The sequence below is a fragment of the Anomaloglossus baeobatrachus genome, chromosome 5, assembly GCF_048569485.1.
Source record: "Anomaloglossus baeobatrachus isolate aAnoBae1 chromosome 5, aAnoBae1.hap1, whole genome shotgun sequence".
Taxonomy (NCBI): domain Eukaryota; kingdom Metazoa; phylum Chordata; class Amphibia; order Anura; family Aromobatidae; genus Anomaloglossus; species Anomaloglossus baeobatrachus.
In genome coordinates, this window is record NC_134357.1 from 302,014,481 (window position 1) to 302,037,755 (window position 23,275).

Sequence of the window (23,275 nt, forward strand, 5' to 3'; positions counted from 1 at the left end):
CATTTTTTTCCTAGCATTTCACTAGTACTGTTCATATATACATGTAGCACAACCATTCAAGGTCAGTTAAACTTTTTTTTTTCTTATACAGGCCCCCTTTACATTTAGCTGCAATCTGCTAGCATAAGATGTCTCTTCTGTATTGGTAAATGTGTAACGTATAGTTTTATGGGACTGAAGCAAATGCGCTACTTTCTTGGAATTTATAATACCCCCACTTTGTACATGGCGAAATGCAATTTAACAAGGGATAAAAAGATAAAACAGTCTTCCTCACAACAATGTAATTATCAATCAAAGGCCAAAGGTCTACTTACGTCATAAAAATGCCATCTATGGTTTACAAGGAAATACAGCTATGACATTCTATGAATCTAAAAAGAGCAGAGCGTTCTGACCTATGACCTTTCTGAATTCTGGAAGGGATTTATTGAACATATTTGCATTTAAATGAGATGACTTGGGCTTTGTTAATTAAAACTGCTACAGCTGTTCCCGCAGAGTTAACCCTTTACATTCACCCTTTACTGTGGTGGAGCTTTGCCAGGATGGGTTTTGTATGTAGGGTGTCGCGAGGTGAAATAAGAGAAACTTAAAATTAAGATGGAATTAACCTGCCATAAATCCCTTTATAAGTTCATAGTAACTAAGATATGGAATCCCAACGTCATTGGCCAGTTTCTGAAATACATTACTTAATTAAGAGATGCTGAATAAGAGGAATGTAGACTAAGGTTTTTTTTTCTCTCTTTTTTTTAAGATCCGGTCAGTGAAAGATGGACACTTCAAAATCTGATCAACAAGAAATGGAAGTGCCCCCGATTAACCATGGCCAGGAAGTGAAACATCCGAACACAGTTCATGAAGATACAGTCTCTCTTCCTCCAGTAGATGACAGAAATATGGACAGTTCAGTGGACCAGACCAATATGCCTGCCCAAAATCAGATCCACGTCAACCATCAAGTTAGCCATCAGGCTCCCTCTGATATCTGGAAGAAAGGAGGTCGCCTGCTGTCTGCACTGCTGGCCATTAATGTTGGCCTGATTGCATGTGTTCTTGTGAGCAGTGGAACATTAGAAAAAGTCTCTGTTAAGGACAGTGAAGTTCTTGCCTTTTTGGTTATTCTGATGCTGCTTTCCACCTTCTGGATGATATTCCAATTTTATTTCTCTTGTCGGAAAAATGCCGTACTCTACAAAGACTCACACGCAGGCCCTGTATGGCTGAGAGGTAATGCAAAAATAATTGAGGCTGGAAAAGCAAATTTCTTTTAAAGGTTTTAAAACTTAAGGCCACTTTACACGCTGCAACATCGCTAGCGATCGCACCCGTCGTGCGTGCGTCACGGGCAAATCGCTGCCCATGGCGAACAATATCACTAGTAAGCATCACACCAACTTACCTTCCTAACGACGTCGCTGTGGCCGGCGAACAAACTCTATTTTAAGGGGGAGGTTCGTGCGGCGTCACAGCAATGTCACACAGCGGGCCACCAATAGAAGCGGAGGGGCGGAGAGCAGCTGCATTAACGTCACTTCAATCTCATTGCCGGAGGACGCAGGAACGCTGTTGTTCGTCGATCCTGGGGTGTCACACGTAGCGATGTGTGCTGCCTCAGGAACGACGAACAACCTGCGTCCAAAATGAGCAACGATATTTGGGAAAGGAAGGACATGTCAACAAGCAACGATTTTGCCATTTTTCGGATCGCTGATTTCCGAATTCCGTGACCCCAACGATATCTCGTTAGCGATGTCGTTGCATGTAAAGCGGCCTTTAGTCTCTATAATCACCAATCTATTCCTTAAAGGGGTTATCCGGCTTCTTTGACATTTTTTTTTTTATTTCCCTATTGGGCTACATTGGGGCAGGTAAGTAGATAGAGACCACTTACCTGCCCTGCTGTCAGCCCCTCTCCCCCAGCTCAGAGTGATCATGTGACCGCTCCTGCCGCGATTTTGCTGCTTCCGGTCATTTCATGTCAACATGGGCAGGGCCATGTTGACATGCAAATGTGGAAACAGCATGTCGCCTCCCTGCTGGGCTGTACAGTGTGATGAGTCCCGCCCCCCTTCCCTGCACCCTCCCACACATTCCCCCGCACCTCTTTTACTCTCCAGTAACCTCCCCCTGCACTGCTGTGGGGTCCGTGACCTGGGGACGGGGCCTGGCGGCAGCTGCCATGGTGTCAGCTCCAGCACCGGGCCCCCTGCTCAGGATCACACATTCAAATGTACCGGCATCACAGATCACCGATGCCGGTACATTTGAAAGTGCTGATGAGAAGCAGCGCAGCGCTGCTTCTCATCACTGTCCCTCCGGCTGTCTGTGCTCTCTTCAGCACAGCGGTGACGTCACTACTGTACTGATATGTCCAGAGCACAGACAGCTGGCGAACGTGCAGGAGCGGCGGGGACCGAGGAAGGGTGAGTATGTATTCCACATGTGTTCCCGATGGGGATGGAGGGGGGGTTGCAGAGCCATATGTGTGCGTGTGCAGAGCCATATGTGTGCGTGTGCGGTGCAGAGCCATATGTGTGCGTGTGCAGAGCCATGTGTGTGCGGTGCAGAGCCATATGTGTGCGTGTGCAGAGCCATATGTGTGCGTGTGCGGTGCAGAGCCATATGTGTGCGTGTGCAGAGCCATATGTGTGCGTGTGCGGTGCAGAGCCATATGTGTGCGTGTGCGGTGCAGAGCCATATGTGTGCGTGTGCGGTGCAGAGCCATATGTGTGCGCGTGCGGTGCAGAGCCATATGTGTGTGTGTGCGGTGCTGAGCCATATGTGTACGTGTGCGGTGCAGAGCCATATGTGTGCGTGTGCGTGTGCGGTACAGAGCCATATGTGTGCGTGTGCGGTGCTGAGCCATATGTGTACGTGTGCGGTGCAGAGCCATATGTGTGCGCGTGCAGAGCCATATGTGTGCGTGTGCGGTACAGAGCCATATGTGTGCGGTGCAGAGCCATATGTGTGCGGTGCAGAGCCATATGTGTGCGTGTGCGCTGCAGAGCAATATGTGTGCGTGTGCGGTAAAGAGCCATATGTGTGTGGTGCAGAGCCATATGTGTGCGTGTGCGGTGCAGAGCCATATGTGTGCGTGTGCGGTACAGAGCCATATGTGTGCGGTGCAGAGCCATATGTGTGCGGTGCAGAGCCATATGTGTGCGTGTGTGGTGCAGAGCCCGATGTGGGGCTGTTATTTGCAATGCTGTAGTGATACCAGGTCAGGTGCTGGGGAAGAATACTGACAGGGAATGTGTGTGCAGGGGGCGGGCAGGGGGTGAGGCTGGACACTGGGGTGGGTGGTGCCAGCTCTGACTGAGGTTCAGCACAGGAAGTGGTCATGTTTGCTGGATCTGAATGTAAACAAGATCTGCAGAGAATAAAGGGTGACTTCAAGAGGAACAATAGTTAGAAAACAAAAAATAACAATGTAGGGGTGATTTATATGACAATACAGCACAGATAAACTCAAAATTTTTTGTTAAGCTAATGTCGGACAACCCCTTTAAATATACTCCATTCTGGCAGACAATGATACTAACGACTTACTAAGGCATTGCTGATAATAAATAATAACATTAACGTCACTGCTACATGCTATTTCGACAAGTGATGACTTACATCATCCTTCAGTATTTCATTGCTTATGGCTGTACTGCCATTGAAAAAAACACTAATCCTGCAGATCAATATCCTGAAGCACATCCAACATTAATTTTTTTGCTTTAGCTGGTGAAATGTACTTATATATAATAACACAGGGCACCACATCTTCTTGTTTTCCTTAGTGCATCAACAGTTCAGATTATATATAATAACACAGTAGAAATACTTCATTATATTATTTTAATTATTATATAAATGTGTTTTTTGTATCATATTTGAAATATAAAGTCATAATTGAAGGAGTTGTCCATTATTTTTAAATTGATGACCTATGCTTACAATGCGGCTTCAATATAAGGTGGGTGGGGGTCCAGCAGCCCCACAATTCAGTGTATTGAGCCAAAAATCACAGCTAGATACTGCAGATCAGCTCCTATATTATTTTTATGTTGATCTTATACTAAAGATATGTCATCAATATAAAAGTCATGGATAGTCCCTTTGAAGAGCATTGTAGGAACCAGTGGCGTAACTAGAGTTCGATGGGACCCGATGCAAAATTTGGACCTGGGCCCCCATAAACCGACACTTGAGATACAGGATAATTACACAGATACTCGGCTCTTTCTTTCAGCACCTAGCTTTCCCATGCTCTGAAAGCCCTCTTACTATCAGCATCCAGCTTTCTTATGTTCTGATATTCATCTTGTCCTTGGTACCCTGTTTTCCCATGTTTTGCTGTTCATCTTTCCCTCAGCATGCAGCTTTCCCATGCTCTGCTGTACATCTTTACCTCAGCACCCAGCTTTTCCATGCTCTGAAATCACTCTATCAGCATCCAACTCTCCTATGTTCTGATATCCATCTTGTCCTCGGCACCCAGGTTTCCCATGCTCTGCTATACATCTTTAACTCAGCACGCAGATTTCCTTTGATATCAGGGCATAGAAAAGCTGGATGCTGAGGGAAACAAGTATAGCAGAGCATGGAAAAGCTGGGTGCTGAGAGAAAAAGCCTTGTTCACCCAGCTTTCCCATCCCATGCTTGAATCTTTGTCCCCTATCCTTGTATATATTTCCCTATCCTGGTAGATATGATCCCCATCACACCGCACACTTTAAAAAAAATGTAACAATTATACTCACCTTCCTCTACTGCCCCAGTGTGTGGTGTTCTTTTCTGATACAGTTTTTCTATATGCACTCATATACTCCTACAGAGAAACACATGCTGTTTACTGAACATACACTATTATAGTCATAGTTAGAGTTGAGCGCGGTTCGCGGTTCGAGGTTCTCCAGTTCGCGGCTCGAGTGATTTTGGGGGCTGTTCTAGATCGAACTAGAACTCGAGCTTTTTGCTAAAGCTCGATAGTTCTAGATACGTTCAAGAACGGTTCTAGTAGCAAAAAGACAAGCTAATTACTAGCTGGCTTTCCGCTGTAATAGTGTAAGTCACTCTGTGACTCACACTATTATGAAATTTCAGCGTATAGTGTGCGGGAACAGCGCATTCAGATCACTGCTGTTTGGATAATGGCGATCGCCATTTTTTTTTTTTCCTTGTCTTCCTTCCCTAAGCGCGCGGGTGTAGTGGGGCGGGCCAGCATGTCAGCCAATCCCACACACACACACACAGCTAAGTGGACTTTTAGCCAGAGAAGCAACGGCATGTGTGATAGGATGTCCATGTCACATGTCCATGCAATATAAAAACGGACATTTTCCTCCAGCACGCCATTATCTGCCTTCTGCGTCTTGGTGTCAGTCACCGCTGGCGTAGCTCCTGTCTCCGATACTGCTGTGTACGCTCTATACACAGCGCTATACAGAATAGGGATAGAAGTTTCTATTAGTCCTTGTAAGGGCTAATACCGGCAGGGTCAGAGCCATAGGTGACAGTCAGGTCCGTGAAAACAGATATTAACAGCTACACAAGATGACAGCGTCTGTGTAGCTAAGGTCAGGGATTTCCTCACTGCATTTCCCCATTAGGAGGGATAGAAAGGGAGGCTTCCTTTCCTGTACACTGACCCACAACCATGCCACTGTACCCTCCTGCCCTTTGCACACTCAAACTCATTGTTACTAAGCCATTATACTTGCAAACACTGAGTAAACTTAGTGGCATCCTAAAAGTGGCTGTTGGACTATCATTAGTGTCCCACTGGTGCAAAGATATTTGCAGCACCACTGCATTGCACACTCAAACTCATTGTTACTAAGCCATTATACTAGCAAACACTGAGTAAACTTAGTGGCATCCTAAAAGTGGCTGTTGGACTTCCATTAGTGTCCCACTGGTGCAAATCTATGTGCAGCACCCCTGCATTGCACACTCAAACTCATTGTTACTAAGCCATTATACTAGCAAACACTGAGTAAACTTAGTGGCATCCTAAAAGTGGCTGTTGGACTTCATTATTGTCATTATTAAAGCTATTTCTAGCACCTCTGCATGACACCCTCCTGCTCTGTTTTTAATAAGCTATAATAATAGCAACAAATGCTGCCATTTAGTGGCATACAAGAAGTGGCTGTTGTACTCCATTAGTGTCCCACTGGTGCCAAGCTATTTCTAGCACCTCTGCATGACACCCTCCTGCTCTGTTTTTACTAAGCTATAATAATAGCAAAAAATGCTGCCATTTAGTGGCATACAAGAAGTGGCTGTTGTACTCCATTAGTGTCCCACTGGTGCCAAGCTATTTCTAGCACCTCTGCATGACACCCTCCTGCTCTGTTTTTAATAAGCTATAATAGCAAAAAATGCTGCCATTTAGTGGCATACAAGAAGTGGCTGTTGGACTTCCATTAGTGCCCCACTGGTGCCAAGCTATTTCTAGCACCTCTACATGACACCCTCCTGCTCTGTTTTTAATAAGCTATAATAATAGCAAAAAATGCTGCCATTTAGTGGCATACAAGAAGTGGCTGTTGTACTCCATTAGTGTCCCACTGGTGAAAAGCTATTTGCAGCACCTCTGCATGACACCCTCATGCACATTTTGCTACGCTAATTTTATAGCAAACTCAGGGAATTCCTTGCTGCATTTTATCATTCGGAGGGATAGAAAGTGAGGCTTCCTTTACTGTCCTGGTACCCATAGAACACGGCCACTGTACCCACCTGTCCACTTTTGCCACGCTATTTAATTTGCCCAAAGAGCTGACTCTTTTTCTGCCTTCCTAAAATTGTCTGTAATACTAAGTTAGTGTTCCTTTGCTGCCAAGCAAGGTACAACACATGTGCATTCTACACTCCTTTCCATTTCTGGAATGCAATTATTAACTGCAGGTAGTCCAGCCAATCTTTCACGAAGGTGCAGGCGTGGATATAATGTAGCCTGCATCCAATGTTGGTTTTCTCGATGTCTGACAGCTCAACAATACCATCTGTTTCCACTTCCAAAACAAGTGATGACCTGCCAATCACACTCCCTGTTGCGTGTAAAGGGGTGGAAGTTCAGTGTGAAAAACCATGTGAGACTGCTGTCCCCACAGTCACAGAGGATGAAGAGCACGCAGATGCACTTGATGGGGCAGGCGGTGGTTGCACAGGCACGCTAAGCCGCATTGTAGCACAGTGAAATTTACATTGCGACTTATGCTTCATTTTAAGTCGTGTACAGGGTGGGCTCCCCAGTATGCAGCAAAACCAGGCAACAGGAAAAGGACTCTAGTCAGTTGGGTTGATAAATGATTGTTTAACTTTACCAAAACAAACAATAAGAACCATGCATACAATTTAAATAATTGAACAATCTATTCTGTTGCCTACTACATGCTAATCCCTCTGCGTAGCAGTAATTGTGTGTTTGTGTGTGTGTGTGTGTGTGTGTATGTGTGTGTGCGAACACGACTTACCAGTGGAGCATCACAAGAGCTTCCCAGTTATCTACCTAAACATAGACAAAACACATTACCCCCTGAATACCCTTGTTAGCTGAAGCCTCACAGATAAGGCAGATGATAACAGTGTGAATGCAAACCACACAGCTCTGCAACACAGTCATGGAAATCTTGAAAATCAACAGTCAATGCAAACGTGTCTCTGTCCCTCTATGATTTAAACTGTACATGACAATTTGACAGTACAGAGGCAGCAAGTCTTATTGTCTATAAATAGTCAGCCTACCCAGAACAGATATGTGTTTTGCTAATAAAACAAAGTGTTGCATGCCCGCATTATTGTCTGGGCACAGCCTACCGTACCCGGGTACTGTGATGTCCAGTTGCCAGAAATACAGACTTTACGCTCCTCTCACGGTAAGCAGTATAGACAGCACCGTAAGAATGTTGGTCTGTGGCACAGGATGCTGCTCACTGGTGTTACGGTACTCCTCACCAAACTCCAAAATGACTACCCTCACAATTGAACGAAGTGTTTCCGCGGTGGCTCCTAGCTGTAACACACACCTTTAGCTTTTCCTTCTGTTCATAGACAGCATCTCCAAGTCCACACCCGAAGAGCAATTTCTCCTCCACGTCTAAGTGTGGAGAGGCAGCTAGTGTGCATGCGTGTGCCGATTTACCCCAGCCGCAGCCTAACTACAGTGTTTCGCCTAGTTAGTATGCTCAGCCTGACTGTGCCATTCCTGAGGCTAAGTCTTAATTTCGGGATACAGCGCATACTCCCACACTTAGTGCGAAAAGCCTCTTTGCACAGGTACTTGCACTCCGTGCCGGGTCTAAGTCCTGTTTTGTGCCTAGACCCCATGCTAAAGCTGATAGTCTTTTTTCAGAGACTGTATTTCATGCTACTGAGCATGCTCAGGCACTTACTGCATCAGAGACTAGGTCCAGTAATGAACTCTTTGGCCCTGCCCCTGATGTGGGGGGCCCATATAGACCACAGGGCATCAGGTGTCCTGACGATGTGGCCAGGCCACTCCCAAATGGCTTGCAGAGGCCCGCCCCTATGACTTGTCACCTCATTATTGATGGTCAGACGATGACTGGTGAGGTGTTTGTGTCGTGGCAGCCATGAGGTCATTATTGAAGTTGCGGTTCCAAATAGGACGCTAGTTATGCCACTCATGACGTGTCACTCTGCTTTTGTCTCCAGGAGGTGCATTGTGGTCCACCCTGGTTTTGGGCGGACCCAGGTTATAAAACGGGCTGGAGCCAACAAGGAGGTGCGCAGTCTTCTATTATGCTCCGAAAGAGCACACCTCCATGTGTTGAACCCATTGCGGCTTTAGGCCAGAGGTAGGCAGGGATAGGGCGTCGATGCAGGCCGCCACCACAGTTGGTAACGCAGAACGGTTAAGACCAGCTCCTGTCCTACCAGTCCTCCTTGTGCAGCCCAGTGGCATTAACAGGCCTGCTGCTGCTGATGTGCCTGCTGTCCACAGGTGTGGCCCCAATGCACACGGTCAGCGTACTCAATGGCCCCAGTGATGTTAACAGGGAGTTCCTGGGCTGGGTGGGCGTGTGGACCCTGTGACGCTAACAGGGCTCCCAGTCTCCAGATCCAAGTGGCGTCTAACTCGGTTCAGGCTACTATTAGTTTCATAGCCACACAGCTCTGTATCCTTCACCTAACCTTCCAGTTGCCAACCTCTCCTTTTCCATCTGGGAGCACGGTGGACACTGACTGCTGATGGGGATATATACCTTTCTCTTTCTTTTCTTATTAATTTTCGTTATATAGCGGTAACATAGTATATACCACCTTATCCAAATCTGCCAGTCCCACCGTAACAGATGGTGTTTCTTCAGCAAATGTTACTTTTGCTTAACCACCAAACCCACGGACAAAAACTTTTTTCCCCTTTCCAACACACCTGTTCCCCTTTCCACCAGCATCTGTCCTTTTTCAACTCATTTTGCATATGACCAAAAGTGCAACTCTGCAGGGACACCGTACTCAATGCCATCTCAGCACAGCAGCCAGCCCTCGGTCCCTCAGATGTGGACAAGTAAAAGACCATTTCCTCCTACCCATGACAAAGCGTTGAGATTCACTCTGTGCAGCACTGGTGTTTAGTGGAAAAGGAGATCTAAGATTGCGTACCACCTTCTGCAGATACTCCTGTATACGTGCGTCCCTTTCTATGGCAAGAATTATTTCGCCAAATTTTGTCTTGTACCGGGGATCTAACAGTGTGGCAACCCAGTAGTTAGCATTACTTCGAATTTGTACAATCCGAGGGTCATGTTGTAGGTAGTGCAGCAAGAAGGCGCTCATGTGTCTTGTGCATCCAGGAGGACCAAGTCCTTGGTGTGTTGGTGGCAGAGAGGTGAGAATCATGCCTCCTTCCTCTGCCCTCTCCCCCCAACCTCGCACAACCGAAATGTGAGCACGCTCTCACTCATCTGCTGAGTCTTCCATGCCCATCGCCAGTTCGTCCTCCATTTCTTCATGGGCTCCTGCACCTTCCTCAACACATTTTGCTGATACTATGCGCCCTTGTTAATCCCTCTCCCCCACCATGACTGCCGCCTAGGTGCCGCTGACCATCTGGACCTCGTAGATCTTGTTATCCCTTCCGCATATGACTCCTCCTGTACTTCCTCCCCTTCCTCTTGTCCCAAAACCTGACTCCGAATAATGCTTACAGTGTGCTCCATCATGTAGATGACCAGAATTGTCACGCTGAGAATGGCATTGCCAGTGCTAAACATCTTCGTCGACATTTGTAAACTGTGTAGAAGGGTGCATAGGTCCTTGATCTGACACCACTCCAGCAGCGTGATCTGCACCACCTCTGGATCAAGTTAGGCCAGGCTATATGTCATAACGTATTGCAGCAGTGTTTGGCGGTGCTGCCACAAACACTGCAACATGTGCAGATTCAAATTCCTGCGTGTCGGCACATCTCATTTCAGGCGTTTAACCACCAGACCTAAAGACTTCTGGAGCGACGAAAGTTGTTGAGCTGCTGTGTGCAAACGATGGAAGTGAGCACAAAGCGAGCGTACCCGCTGCACAAGGCCATGTAGGCCGGGATGGTGTTTTAAAAATTGCTGGAGAATTAGATTCAACACGTGAGCCACACAAGGCACGTGTGTCACATTGTCACGGCGAAGGGCCGCACCCATGTTTGCATCATTGTCACACCCGACCTTCCCTGGCTGCTGGTTGAGTGGAGACAACCATTGATGAAACTTGGTCTCCAGAGCTAACCGTCCACATCTTCTCAGCGGTGTGACTCACATTTCCCATACATTTCAAAGTAAACATTTGACCGCATGATGGCATTGAGCTCTGCTGCCAGCATAGTAAGGAGGTGTGTGGTTTTCCTTGTGCGCAGTTACAAGGAAGGGTGCCCTGACCACACAGGGTTTGGGCCAAGGTGAAGGACCCACACGAGGTTGAGGAGGCAGAAGCAGTGTATTAACTTCTACATACAGAGGAAGGATTGATACAACTCATGGGGACAGCAAGACTTGTACAGCAGACCCTTCTCCATCTCTCCCCATAGTAACCCATTGCCCAGTCAGCGACATGTAACGCCCCTGTCCATGCTTACTGGGCCAAGTATCTGTGGTGAAATGCACCCTGTCACACAGTTTCTCAAAAAAGCGGTGATGTTTGGTGCGACATGCTGGTGTAGCGCGTGCACGCCTTTCTTGGAGAAGGAGTGGCGCCTGGGCATCGGCTCTTGGGGCACTGCGATGGGCATAAGGTCTCGAAAATCCTCGGTTAAAAAGGTTGGAAAGGAAGCATTTTGGTAGCCAACAGTTTTCAGATGCTGAAAGTCAAGCTCTAAGCCATGTCGTGCCCTTCTAAAAGCATGTAAAACACAGCAAGGGACTCCAACCACAGTCTCCCTTGTTTCCACTAATTGGGCCACACACACCCCACTTGACTGGCATCAGTTGACCCCCATTTTGAAGATGAAAAAGATGCTTTGCATGAAGCACTCTCAAAAATACGCGTGTCTTTCACCTCCCCTGGATGACCCAGGGGAAGAAAAGTCCTCTGAGAGCCATGACTTGTTCATCTTGGTTCTTTTTTCAAAAGCGAGGGGACTCCAACCACAGTCTCCCTCGTTTCCACTAGTTGGGCCACACACACCCCACTTGACTGGCATCAGTTGACCCCATTTTGAAGATGAAAAAGATCCTTTGCATGAAGCACTCTCAAAAATACGCGTGCCTTTCGCCTCCCCTGGCTGAGCCAGGGGAAGAAAAGTCCTCTGAGAGCCATGACTTGTTCATCTTGGTGAACGTTAGTCTGTCCACATTGTCAGTGGATAGATGCGTGTGCTTAGCTGTCAGCACACCCCCAGCAGCACTGAGGACACGTTCCGAGAAAACGCTGGCTGCGGGACACAACAAGATCCCCAAGGCGTACGTGGGGAGTCAGGCAATTTATCCAGATTGGAAGCCTAAAATGAGCAGGGCTCAAGTTGCACAGTAATGACATCGACATTCCCTTGCATATACTCATATCTGTGTCTCCTCCTCTTTTTCCTTGTCCAGCTCCTTTGTTTTCGCATGAGTATATGTCCTTGTCACTTTCCCATGTGTTTGTGTTGTGAGTTGTTTGTCACCTTTTGGACTGTGTTTGTGATTGCCTGCCATTGTTTCCTATGCGGTTCGAGTGATTCGTCGAACGTTCGATGAACCGAACTCGAACGGGACCTCCGTTCGATGAACCGAACTCGAGCCGAACCGCGACCGGTTCGCTCATCTCTAGTCATAGTATACTGTGCACAATATTACATTTACTGTATACCATATACACACTTATATGCAATATAAACTATTATATACATTATATGCCAACTTCTATACACTATATACTAACCACATACACCCTCCTATACATTATATACTACCCACATATACCCTGATATACACTTTATACTTCCCACAAACACACTAAACTCTACACACATACACCATATATTACCCCCATACAAAGTGATATACACTACCCCCATACACACTGATATACACCATATCTTATCCCCATAAACACTGATATACACCATGTACTAGCCATATACGCACTGATGTACACCATATACTATCCCCATACACACTGATATACACCATATACTATCCCCATACACACTGATATACACATATACAACCTATACTATTCCCATACACACTGATATACACCATATACTATCCTCATACACACTGATATACACCATATACTATCCCCATACATACTGATATACACTACCCCCATACACACTGATATACACCATATACTAGCCATATACACACTGATATACACCATATACTATCCCCATACATACTGATATACACTACCCCCATACACACTGATATACACCATATACTAGCCACATACACACTGATATACACTATACACTATATACTATCCCCATACACACTGATATACACCATATACTATCCCCATACACACTGATAAACACCATATACCATCCCCATAAACACTGATGTAGACTATATACTATATCCATTCACACTGATATACACCATATACTATCCCCATACACACGAATATACACCATATACTTTCCCCATACACACGAATATACACCATATACTATCCCCATACACACGAATATACACCATATACTTTCCCCATACACACGAATATACACCATATACTATCCCCATACACACTGATATACACCATATACTATCCCCATACACATTGATATACACCATACACTATCCCCATACACACTGATATACACCATATACTATCCCCATACACATTGATGTACACCATACACTATCCCCATACATGCTGATATACACCATATATTATCCCCATACACACTGATATACACATATACACCCTATACTATCCCCATACACACTGATATACACCATATACTATCCCCATACATACTGATATACACTACCCGCATACACACTGATATACACCATATACTATCCCCATACACACTGATATACACCATATACTATCCCCATACACATTGATATACACCATACACTATCCCCATACACACTGATATACACCATATACTATCCCCATACATACTGATATACACTACCCTCATACACACTGATATACACCATATACTAGCCACATACACACTGATATACACTATACACTATATACTATCCCCATACACACTGATATACACCATATACTATCCCCATACACACTGATAAACACCATATACCATCCCCATAAACACTGATGTAGACTATATACTATATCCATTCACACTGATATACACCATATACTATCCCCATACACACGAATATACACCATATACTTTCCCCATACACACGAATATACACCATATACTATCCCCATACACACTGATATACACCATATACTATCCCCATACACATTGATATACACCATACACTATCCCCATACACACTGATATACACCATATACTATCCCCATACACATTGATGTACACCATACACTATCCCCATACATGCTGATATACACCATATATTATCCCCATACACACTGATATACACATATACACCCTATACTATCCCCATACACATTGATGTACACCATACACTATCCCCATACATGCTGATATACACTACCCGCATACACACTGATATACACCATATACTATCCCCATACACACTGATATACACCATATACTATCCCCATACACATTGATATACACCATACACTATCCCCATACACACTGATATACACCATATACTATCCCCATACATACTGATATACACTACCCTCATACACACTGATATACACCATATTCTATCCCCAAACACACTGATATACACCATATACTATCCCCATCCACATTGAAATGCAACATACACTATCCCCATACACACTGATATACACATATACACCATATACTTTCCCCATATATACTGATATACACTACCCGCATACACACTGATATACACCATATACTAGCCACATACACACTGATATACACCATATAATATCCCCATACACACTAACCCCATACACACTGATATATACCATACACTATCCCCATACACACTGATATACACCATATACTGTCCCCATACACACTGATATAAACCATGTACTATCCGAATACTCACTGATTTACACCATATACTATCTCCATAAACACTGATATACACCATATACTATCCCCATAAACACTGATATTAACCATATACTATCTACATACACACTGATATACACCATATACTAGCCACATACACACTTATATACACCATATAATATCCCCATACACACTAACCCCATACACACTGATATATACCATACACTATCCCCATACACACTGATATACACCATATACTGTCCCCATACACACTGATATGCACCATATACTATCCCCATGCACACTGATATAAACCATGTACTATCCGAATACTCACTGATTTACACCATATACTATCTCCATAAACACTGATATACACCATATACTATCCCCATAAACACTGATATACACCATATACTATCTACATACACACTGATATACACCATATACTATCTACATACACACTGATATACACTATATACTATCCCCATACACACTGATATACACTATATACTATCCCCATACACACTGATATACACCATATGTTATCTAACTACACATTGATATACGCTATATACTAGCCACATACACTCATGGCCAAAAGTTTTGAGAATGACACCAAAATTATATTTTCACATGATCTGTTACCCTCTGGTTTTTAATTGTGTTTGTCTGATGTGTACATCACATACAGAAATATAATTGCAATCATATTATGAGTACCAAAAGGTTATATTGACAGTTAGAATGAGTTAATGCAACAAGTCAATATTTGCAGTGTTGACCCTTCTTCTTCAGGACCTCTGCAATTCTCCCTGGCATGCTTTCAATCAACTTCTGGATCAAATCCTGATTGATAGCTGTCCATTCTTGCATAAGCAATGCTTGCATTTTGCCAGAATTTGTTGGTTTTTGTTTGTCCACCCGTCTCTTGATGATTGCCCACAAGTTCTCAATGGGATTAAGATCTGGGGAGTTTCCAGGCCATGGACCCAAAATCTCTATGTTTTGTTCCATGAGCCATTTAGTGATCACCTTTGCTTTATGGCAAGATGCTCCATCATGCTGGAAAAGGCATTGTTGGGCGCCAAACTGCTCTTGGACAGTTGGGAGAAGTTGCTCTTGGAGGACATTCTGGTACCACTCTTTATTCATGGCTGTGTTTTTAGGCAAGACTGTGAGTGAGCCGATTCCCTTGGCTGAGAAGCAACCCCACACATGAATCATTTCAGGATGCTTAACAGTTGGCATCAGACAAGACTAGTGGTAGCGCTCACCTCTTCTTCTCCTAATAAGCTGTTTTCCAGATGTCCCAGACAATCGAAAAGGGGATTCATCTGAGAAAATGACTTTACCCCAGTCCTCAGCAGTCCACTCCCTGTACCTTTTGCAGAATATCAGTCTGTCCCTGATGTTTTTTCTGGAGAGAAGTGGCTTCTTTGCTGCCCTCCTTGAAACCAGGCCTTGCTCAAGCAGTCTCCGCCTCACAGTGCGTGCAGAAGCACTCACACCAGCCTGCTGCCATTGCTGAGCTAGCTCCGATCCCGCAGCTGAAACAGTTTTAAGATACGGTCCTGGCGTTTGCTGGTCCTTCTTGGGCGCCCTGAAGCCTTTTTGGCAACAATGGAAGCTCTCTCCTTGAAGTTCTTGATGATGTTGATGATGCGATAGATTGTTGACTGAGGTGCAATCTTTGTAGCTGCGATACTCTTCCCTGTTAGGCCATTTTTGTGCAGAGCAATGATGGCTGCACGTGTTTCTTTAGAGATAACCATGGTTAACTGAAGAAAAACAATGATACCAAGCACCAGCCTCCTTTTACAGTGTCCAGTGGTGTCATTCTTACTTAATCATGACTGATTGATCGCCAGCCCTGTCCTCATCAACACCCACACCTGTGTTAATGGAACAATCACTAAAACAATGTTAGCTGCTCCTTTTAAGGCAGGAATGCAATGATGTTGAAATGTGTTTTGGGGGTTAAAGTTCATTTTCTTTGCCAATATTGACTTTGCAAGTAATTGCTGTTAAGCTGATCACTCTTTATGACATTCTGGAGTATATTCAAATTGCCATTAGAAAAACGTAAGCAGTAGACTTTGTAAAAATTTATATTTGTAGCATTCTCAAAACCTTTGGCCGTGACTGTACACACTGATGTACACTATATAATATCCCCATACACACTGATATACACTATATACTATCCCCATACACACTGATATACACCATATACTGTCCCCATACACACTGATATAAACCATGTACTATCCGAATACTCACTGATTTACACCATATACTATCTCCATAAACACTGATATACACCATATACTATCCCCATAAACACTGATATACACCATATACTATCTACATACACACTGATATACACCATATACTAGCCCCATACACACTTATATACACCATATAATATCCCCATACACACTAACCCCATACACACTGATATATACCATACACTATCCCCATACACACTGATATACACCATATACTGTCCCCATACACACTGATATGCACCATATACTATCCCCATGCACACTGATATAAACCATGTACTATCCGAATACTCACTGATTTACACCATATACTATCTCCATAAACACTGATATACACCATATACTATCCCCATAAACACTGATATACACCATATACTATCTACATACACACTGATATACACCATATACTATCTACATACACACTGATATACACTATATACTATCCCCATACACACTGATATACACCATATACTATCCCCATACACACTGATATACACTATATACTATCCCCATACACACTGATATACACCATATGTTATCTAACTACACATTGATATACGCTATATACTAGCCACATACACTCATGGCCAAAAGTTTTGAGAATGACACCAAAATTATATTTTCACATGATCTGTTACCCTCTGGTTTTTAATTGTGTTTGTCTGATGTATACATCACATACAGAAATATAATTGCAATCATATTATGAGTACCAAAAGGTTATATTGACAGTTAGAATGAGTTAATGCAACAAGTCAATATTTGCAGTGTTGACCCTTCTTCTTCAGGACCTCTGCAATTCTCCCTGGCATGCTTTCAATCAACTTCTGGATCAAATCCTGATTGATAGCTGTCCATTCTTGCATAAGCAATGCTTGCATTTTGCCAGAATTTGTTGGTTTTTGTTTGTCCACCTGTCTCTTGATGATTGCCCACAAGTTCTCAATGGGATTAAGATCTGGGGAGTTTCCAGGCCATGGACCCAAAATCTCTATGTTTTGTTCCATGAGCCATTTAGTGATCACATTTGCTTTATGGCAAGATGCTCCATCATGCTGGAAAAGGCATTGTTGGGCGCCAAACTGCTCTTGGACAGTTGGGAGAAGTTGCTCTTGGAGGACATTCTGGTACCACTCTTTATTCATGGCTGTGTTTTTAGGCAAGACTGTGAGTGAGCCGATTCCCTTGGCTGAGAAGCAACCCCACACATGAATCATTTCAGGATGCTTAACAGTTGGCATCAGACAAGACTGGTGGTAGCGCTCACCTCTTCTTCTCCTAATAAGCTGTTTTCCAGATGTCCCAGACAATCGAAAAGGGGATTCATCTGAGAAAATGACTTTACCCCAGTCCTCAGCAGTCCACTCCCTGTACCTTTTGCAGAATATCAGTCTGTCCCTGATGTTTTTTCTGGAGAGAAGTGGCTTCTTTGCTGCCCTCCTTGAAACCAGGCCTTGCTCAAGCAGTCTCCGCCTCACAGTGCGTGCAGAAGCACTCACACCAGCCTGCTGCCATTGCTGAGCTAGCTCCGATCCCGCAGCTGAAACAGTTTTAAGATACGGTCCTGGCGTTTGCTGGTCCTTCTTGGGCGCCCTGAAGCCTTTTTGGCAACAATGGAAGCTCTCTCCTTGAAGTTCTTGATGATGTTGATGATGCGATAGATTGTTGACTGAGGTGCAATCTTTGTAGCTGCGATACTCTTCCCTGTTAGGCCATTTTTGTGCAGAGCAATGATGGCTGCACGTGTTTCTTTAGAGATAACCATGGTTAACTGAAGAAAAACAATGATACCAAGCACCAGCCTCCTTTTACAGTGTCCAGTGGTGTCATTCTTACTTAATCATGACTGATTGATCGCCAGCCCTGTCCTCATCAACACCCACACCTGTGTTAATGGAACAATCACTAAAACAATGTTAGCTGCTCCTTTTAAGGCAGGAATGCAATGATGTTGAAATGTGTTTTGGGGGTTAAAGTTCATTTTCTTAGCCAATATTGACTTTGCAAGTAATTGCTGTTAAGCTGATCACTCTTTATGACATTCTGGAGTATATTCAAATTGCCATTAGAAAAACGTAAGCAGTAGACTTTGTAAAAATTTATATTTGTAGCATTCTCAAAACCTTTGGCCGTGACTGTACACACTGATGTACACTATATAATATCCCCATACACACTGATATACACTATATACTATCCCCATATACACTGATATACACCATATACTAGCCCCATATACACTGATATACACCATATACTAGCCACATACACACTGATATACACTATATACTATCCACATACACACTATATACTGCATATATACTATTACATGTACTTATCTATGCTGAAGTCAGTCTCCAGAAGCAGCGGGGCCTTCACATCCCTGCCCAATCACAGGGCTGCAGCCATGACCAGGAAATGAAGCCATGTCTGCAGGAAATGGAGGACACAGCACAGAACAGGACTGGGAGCTGAGCAGCCCGTCACAGGTTTTAATGCTACAGCTGCCATGTTCTCCTTCCTCTCCCTCAGCTCTCAGTTCCGACTGCTACTAGTGACAAGAGGCAGGGAAAGGAAGGGGCTGCACTGACTATTAGGTTCCCTGCAGCTCACAATGGCAGCAGTACCACACTCCACACACTAGAAGCCGGTGACACAGTAGGGCCAGTGAGCCCAAGGTCACAGGCAGGAAGAGGTTAGAGGGGGTGAAGCCAAGCACTGCCGGCCACTTGTATTACCACTAGTAAAGGTAGAGCATAGCTCCTCTCTCACTGAGCGGAGCCGACTACTTCCCTGCAGGGCGGGTGCCGGTCCCCTAAGCTGCCGGGCCCAGTCGCAGCCGTGACCTCTGCGACTGCGGTTGTTACGCCCCTGGTAGGACCATATTAGTATTATTAGATGTTGACTGTTTTGGTTAGGAGGGTTCCCGATTGGCTTAATTTGCAGTTTAACCTAGTTGCAACATATTTTTTTGCAACAATACTACAGGGAGAATGAATACAAATGATTCTTCAGCTCACTCGTTAATTGCATCACCTGGGTCCCTTTCAAGAGGATGGTGCAAGGAGATCAGCTCCTTGTTCAGAGAGTGAAGATTCAGCAGAAAAAGTTTTTTTCCAGCATCACATCCAAAATTGTTTAAAATTTAATTTTTATTTCATAAAGTTAAAACCAACACAAGGTTGAATGGACATCCATGAATTATAAAACAACGTCTTAGTGTTTCGAGCCTGAAAAGGGCTCTTAAGGGCACTTTACATGCAGCGATATCACTATCGATATCGATAGCGAGCGTACCCGCCCCCGTCAGTTGTGCGTCATGGGCAAATCGCTGCCCGTGGCGCACAACATCGCTTACACCCGTCACGCATACCTGCCTAGCGACGTCGCTGTTGCCGGCGAACCACCTCCTTTCTAAGGGGGCGGTTCGTTCGGCGTCATAGTGGCGTCACCAAGCGGCCGCCCAATAGAAGCGGAGGGGCGGAGATGAGCTGGCCGAACATCCCGCCCACCTCCTTCATTCCTCATTGCAGGCGGCCGCAGGTATGGTGATGTTCCTCATTCCTGCAGTGTCACACATAGCGATGTGTGCTGCCGCAGGAACGACGAACAACATCGTACCTGCAGCTGCAACGATAATCGGTATTACGACTGGACAACGATCAACGATATGGTGAGTATTTTTGATCGTTAACTGTCGTTCGTGCGTTTCACACGCAACAACGTCGCTAACGAGGCCGGATGTGCGTCACGAATTCCATGACCCCAACGACATCTCGTTAGCGATGTCGTTGCGTGTAAATCCCGCTTTAACCTTAGACCGAGAGAATGAAAGTATTACAATATGCATTCAACTCCGTGAGCTGTCCATGAAGTGCATTAACTCGTTGGGTCACTCATTGTAACCACACTCCAATCTGGCTAATTAATATGGTTCTGGATTGGAACCCCCTCCCCCATACACACACACACACACACACACACACACACCGTAGTAACTCTGAATATTTTAATAATTCAAAGAAACCTATTTATAGTGGTTTCACCATCACTGAAAGTGGTAACATAAAGCTAGGAGATGCCATCACTTTCTAATTGTTGGGTTCCAACTCCTGGGACTCCTACCAATTTTTTTGAATAAAGGGGTCACAGTATTGTTTACAATTTGAGCTCTTTTAAAATTTTCCCTTTATTTCAACATCATTTTGATAAAAGAATAATCATCAAAAAAGCAGTGATAAAAATGCCTGTTCCTAATTATCTAATTATTGGCCTGTGTAAACATGCTGGTCAATGAACAATCCCAAGAAATAAGCAGTTTGCTTGTTCATTAGTAGATTAAACAGTTCATGCCAGCATAAATCTAGTTATTGGAAACACATCGCTGCATGTACATGGTGTTATGCTGCTCTAGTGGAGAAACTGACACAAGGTGCAGTTAGCAGACAATCCACTAGATGGTGCAAAAGCAACAAAGTAGTCAGCAGGCCGAGTCAATACCAGGATGTCAAGTGGAAACCAGAGGGAGAAGAAAATCGTAGTCAGGTGCAAGCCGAAGGTCAGAAACAGGAAGTAACGCCAATGTCAGGAGGGAAAAGCAGAGCCAGAGATGAATACAAACAAAGCAAGGTCAGAAGCTTGGTGATAAGAAAAACACACAGAGACAGGACAGGGAAGACAGGAGAGGCTGGGCAAACAAACAGGAGATAAAGGACGGGAGAGTCCGGGACGGGACAAGGAAGTCGGGGGGTGGGTGTCAGAGATAGAAAAGCAGAATGGAGAGGACACAGGTCAGGAAATTAGCTGGAAAGTCAGATGGATCAGGGAACACTCACAGGAACCAGACTCACATGCTGCAGAGCAGGACTATTACTGGCGATGTTCCAGAAGAGCAGTGCCAGGATATAGCGGCCTGTCCTCTGGAACAAGGCAGAAGAAATTAACCCCTCCCATGATCAGAAATCCTAGTATAGGAAACAAGCAAAGGCTCAGCAGCAGCTGAGACCGGCATGAATCATGACACATGGGCAATGTACTACCAACACTGTTGATCCATGTAAACAAGCACAGCACCACTTGTATGTATAGTCATTTGTTGCTGATTAACGAGACAAAATTGTCCCATCTAAATGGTCTTCAGGATACAATCACACATCCATGTCTATTTATATTCATGTAAAATGGCCTGTTTTTCTCTCGTGTCATTCATTTTGCATCTGTATTAATTCTCATCCATTTTTAAAAGCTGAAGCAGGAAGACTGTCTGATTTTTATTTATATATTTACTCTTAAAATTGATGAATTATGGATAGAAAACCGAAGTAAAAAAAGAAAGGGGATGCTTTATCAAGACTGGCATTGTGCACGCTCATTCTATACCAGTCTTGCTGTAATGCAAGGTGCAAAATTCATTAAGAGGCCCACACTATTTTATGGATTCAGCGCCTCTTCTGAGTGACATGCACCTCTGTGCGCTATGCCAGAAATGTTACTCCATTCAGGCCGGAACTGATTCAAACTGTCATGAAAACACCTAAAATTTTTGCATAGCTTTAAGTTGCACAAAATATTCTGAATTTTTTTAAAGGATTTACAACAATTTTCTGCCATAAATGCTTTGATGAATTAACCCTAGCATCTTCTGTTTTTAATCTGCGTCTTACAGCTTCCGGTAGACTTTAATGGCTAAATCTGATCTGCAGAATGTGCTGAGTCTTACAAGTTTCACACGTAAGGACCAATAAAACTTTATGGGTCCATGTGTTGTCCAGTAACAAAATAGACAGCACAAAGGGATGTACAACAGTCATGTGAATGTAGCCTTATTGGGAACCTGTCACCAGGCATTCCAGAATACTGTATTTAAGTGCCCAGGCTGCTTTGTATAGCGTAAAAAACACTTTTATTATATTCACATAGGGGGCGGTCTGGTCCGATGAGTGTCACTGCTCTATTTTAGGGTGCTTCCACTCTGTGGCGATCACCGTCCTCCTTCTGCCCAGCCCAGTGTGGGTGACATGTCCTATGTCATCTACACAGGCTGGCATTGCGGTCCTGTGCAGGTGCACTTTGATCTGGCATAATTAAACGTTGGCTCTTAGGCCTAGGGAATATGTATCATTAGTATTTAGACAAATATATTCCCAAATATTTCTTTATTTTGAATATATAAATTAAATATCCACACCTACAGTGAATTAGTTATAGTACATATAACCTTGATATCAAGGACAGTTCGCATACATATAGCATACAATGATTTATAGTACATATAAGCCCTTGATAACAAGGGAATTCGCATACATATAGCATACAATGATTATTCAACATATATACAGGCTGCTCACTCCAGGATTATGGATGATGCTTCACAAAAACTTAACTTGTGGGCTTATATGTCCTTTCCCATTAT

At 44.2% G+C, this 23,275-nt stretch overlaps 1 protein-coding gene across 1 annotated transcript in view; it reads left to right on the plus strand.

Moving 5' to 3' along the window:
- The first annotated feature begins 763 nt into the window (after positions 1-763).
- Positions 764-23,275, plus strand: part of LOC142311337 (proton channel OTOP2-like) — a 52,704-nt gene continuing 30,192 nt past the window's right edge. The window contains exon 1 of the mRNA XM_075349664.1: positions 764-1,233. Within this exon, the coding sequence (XP_075205779.1) occupies positions 777-1,233 (457 nt within the window). The 5' untranslated portion in view covers positions 764-776. The remainder of the gene's footprint in view (positions 1,234-23,275) is intronic.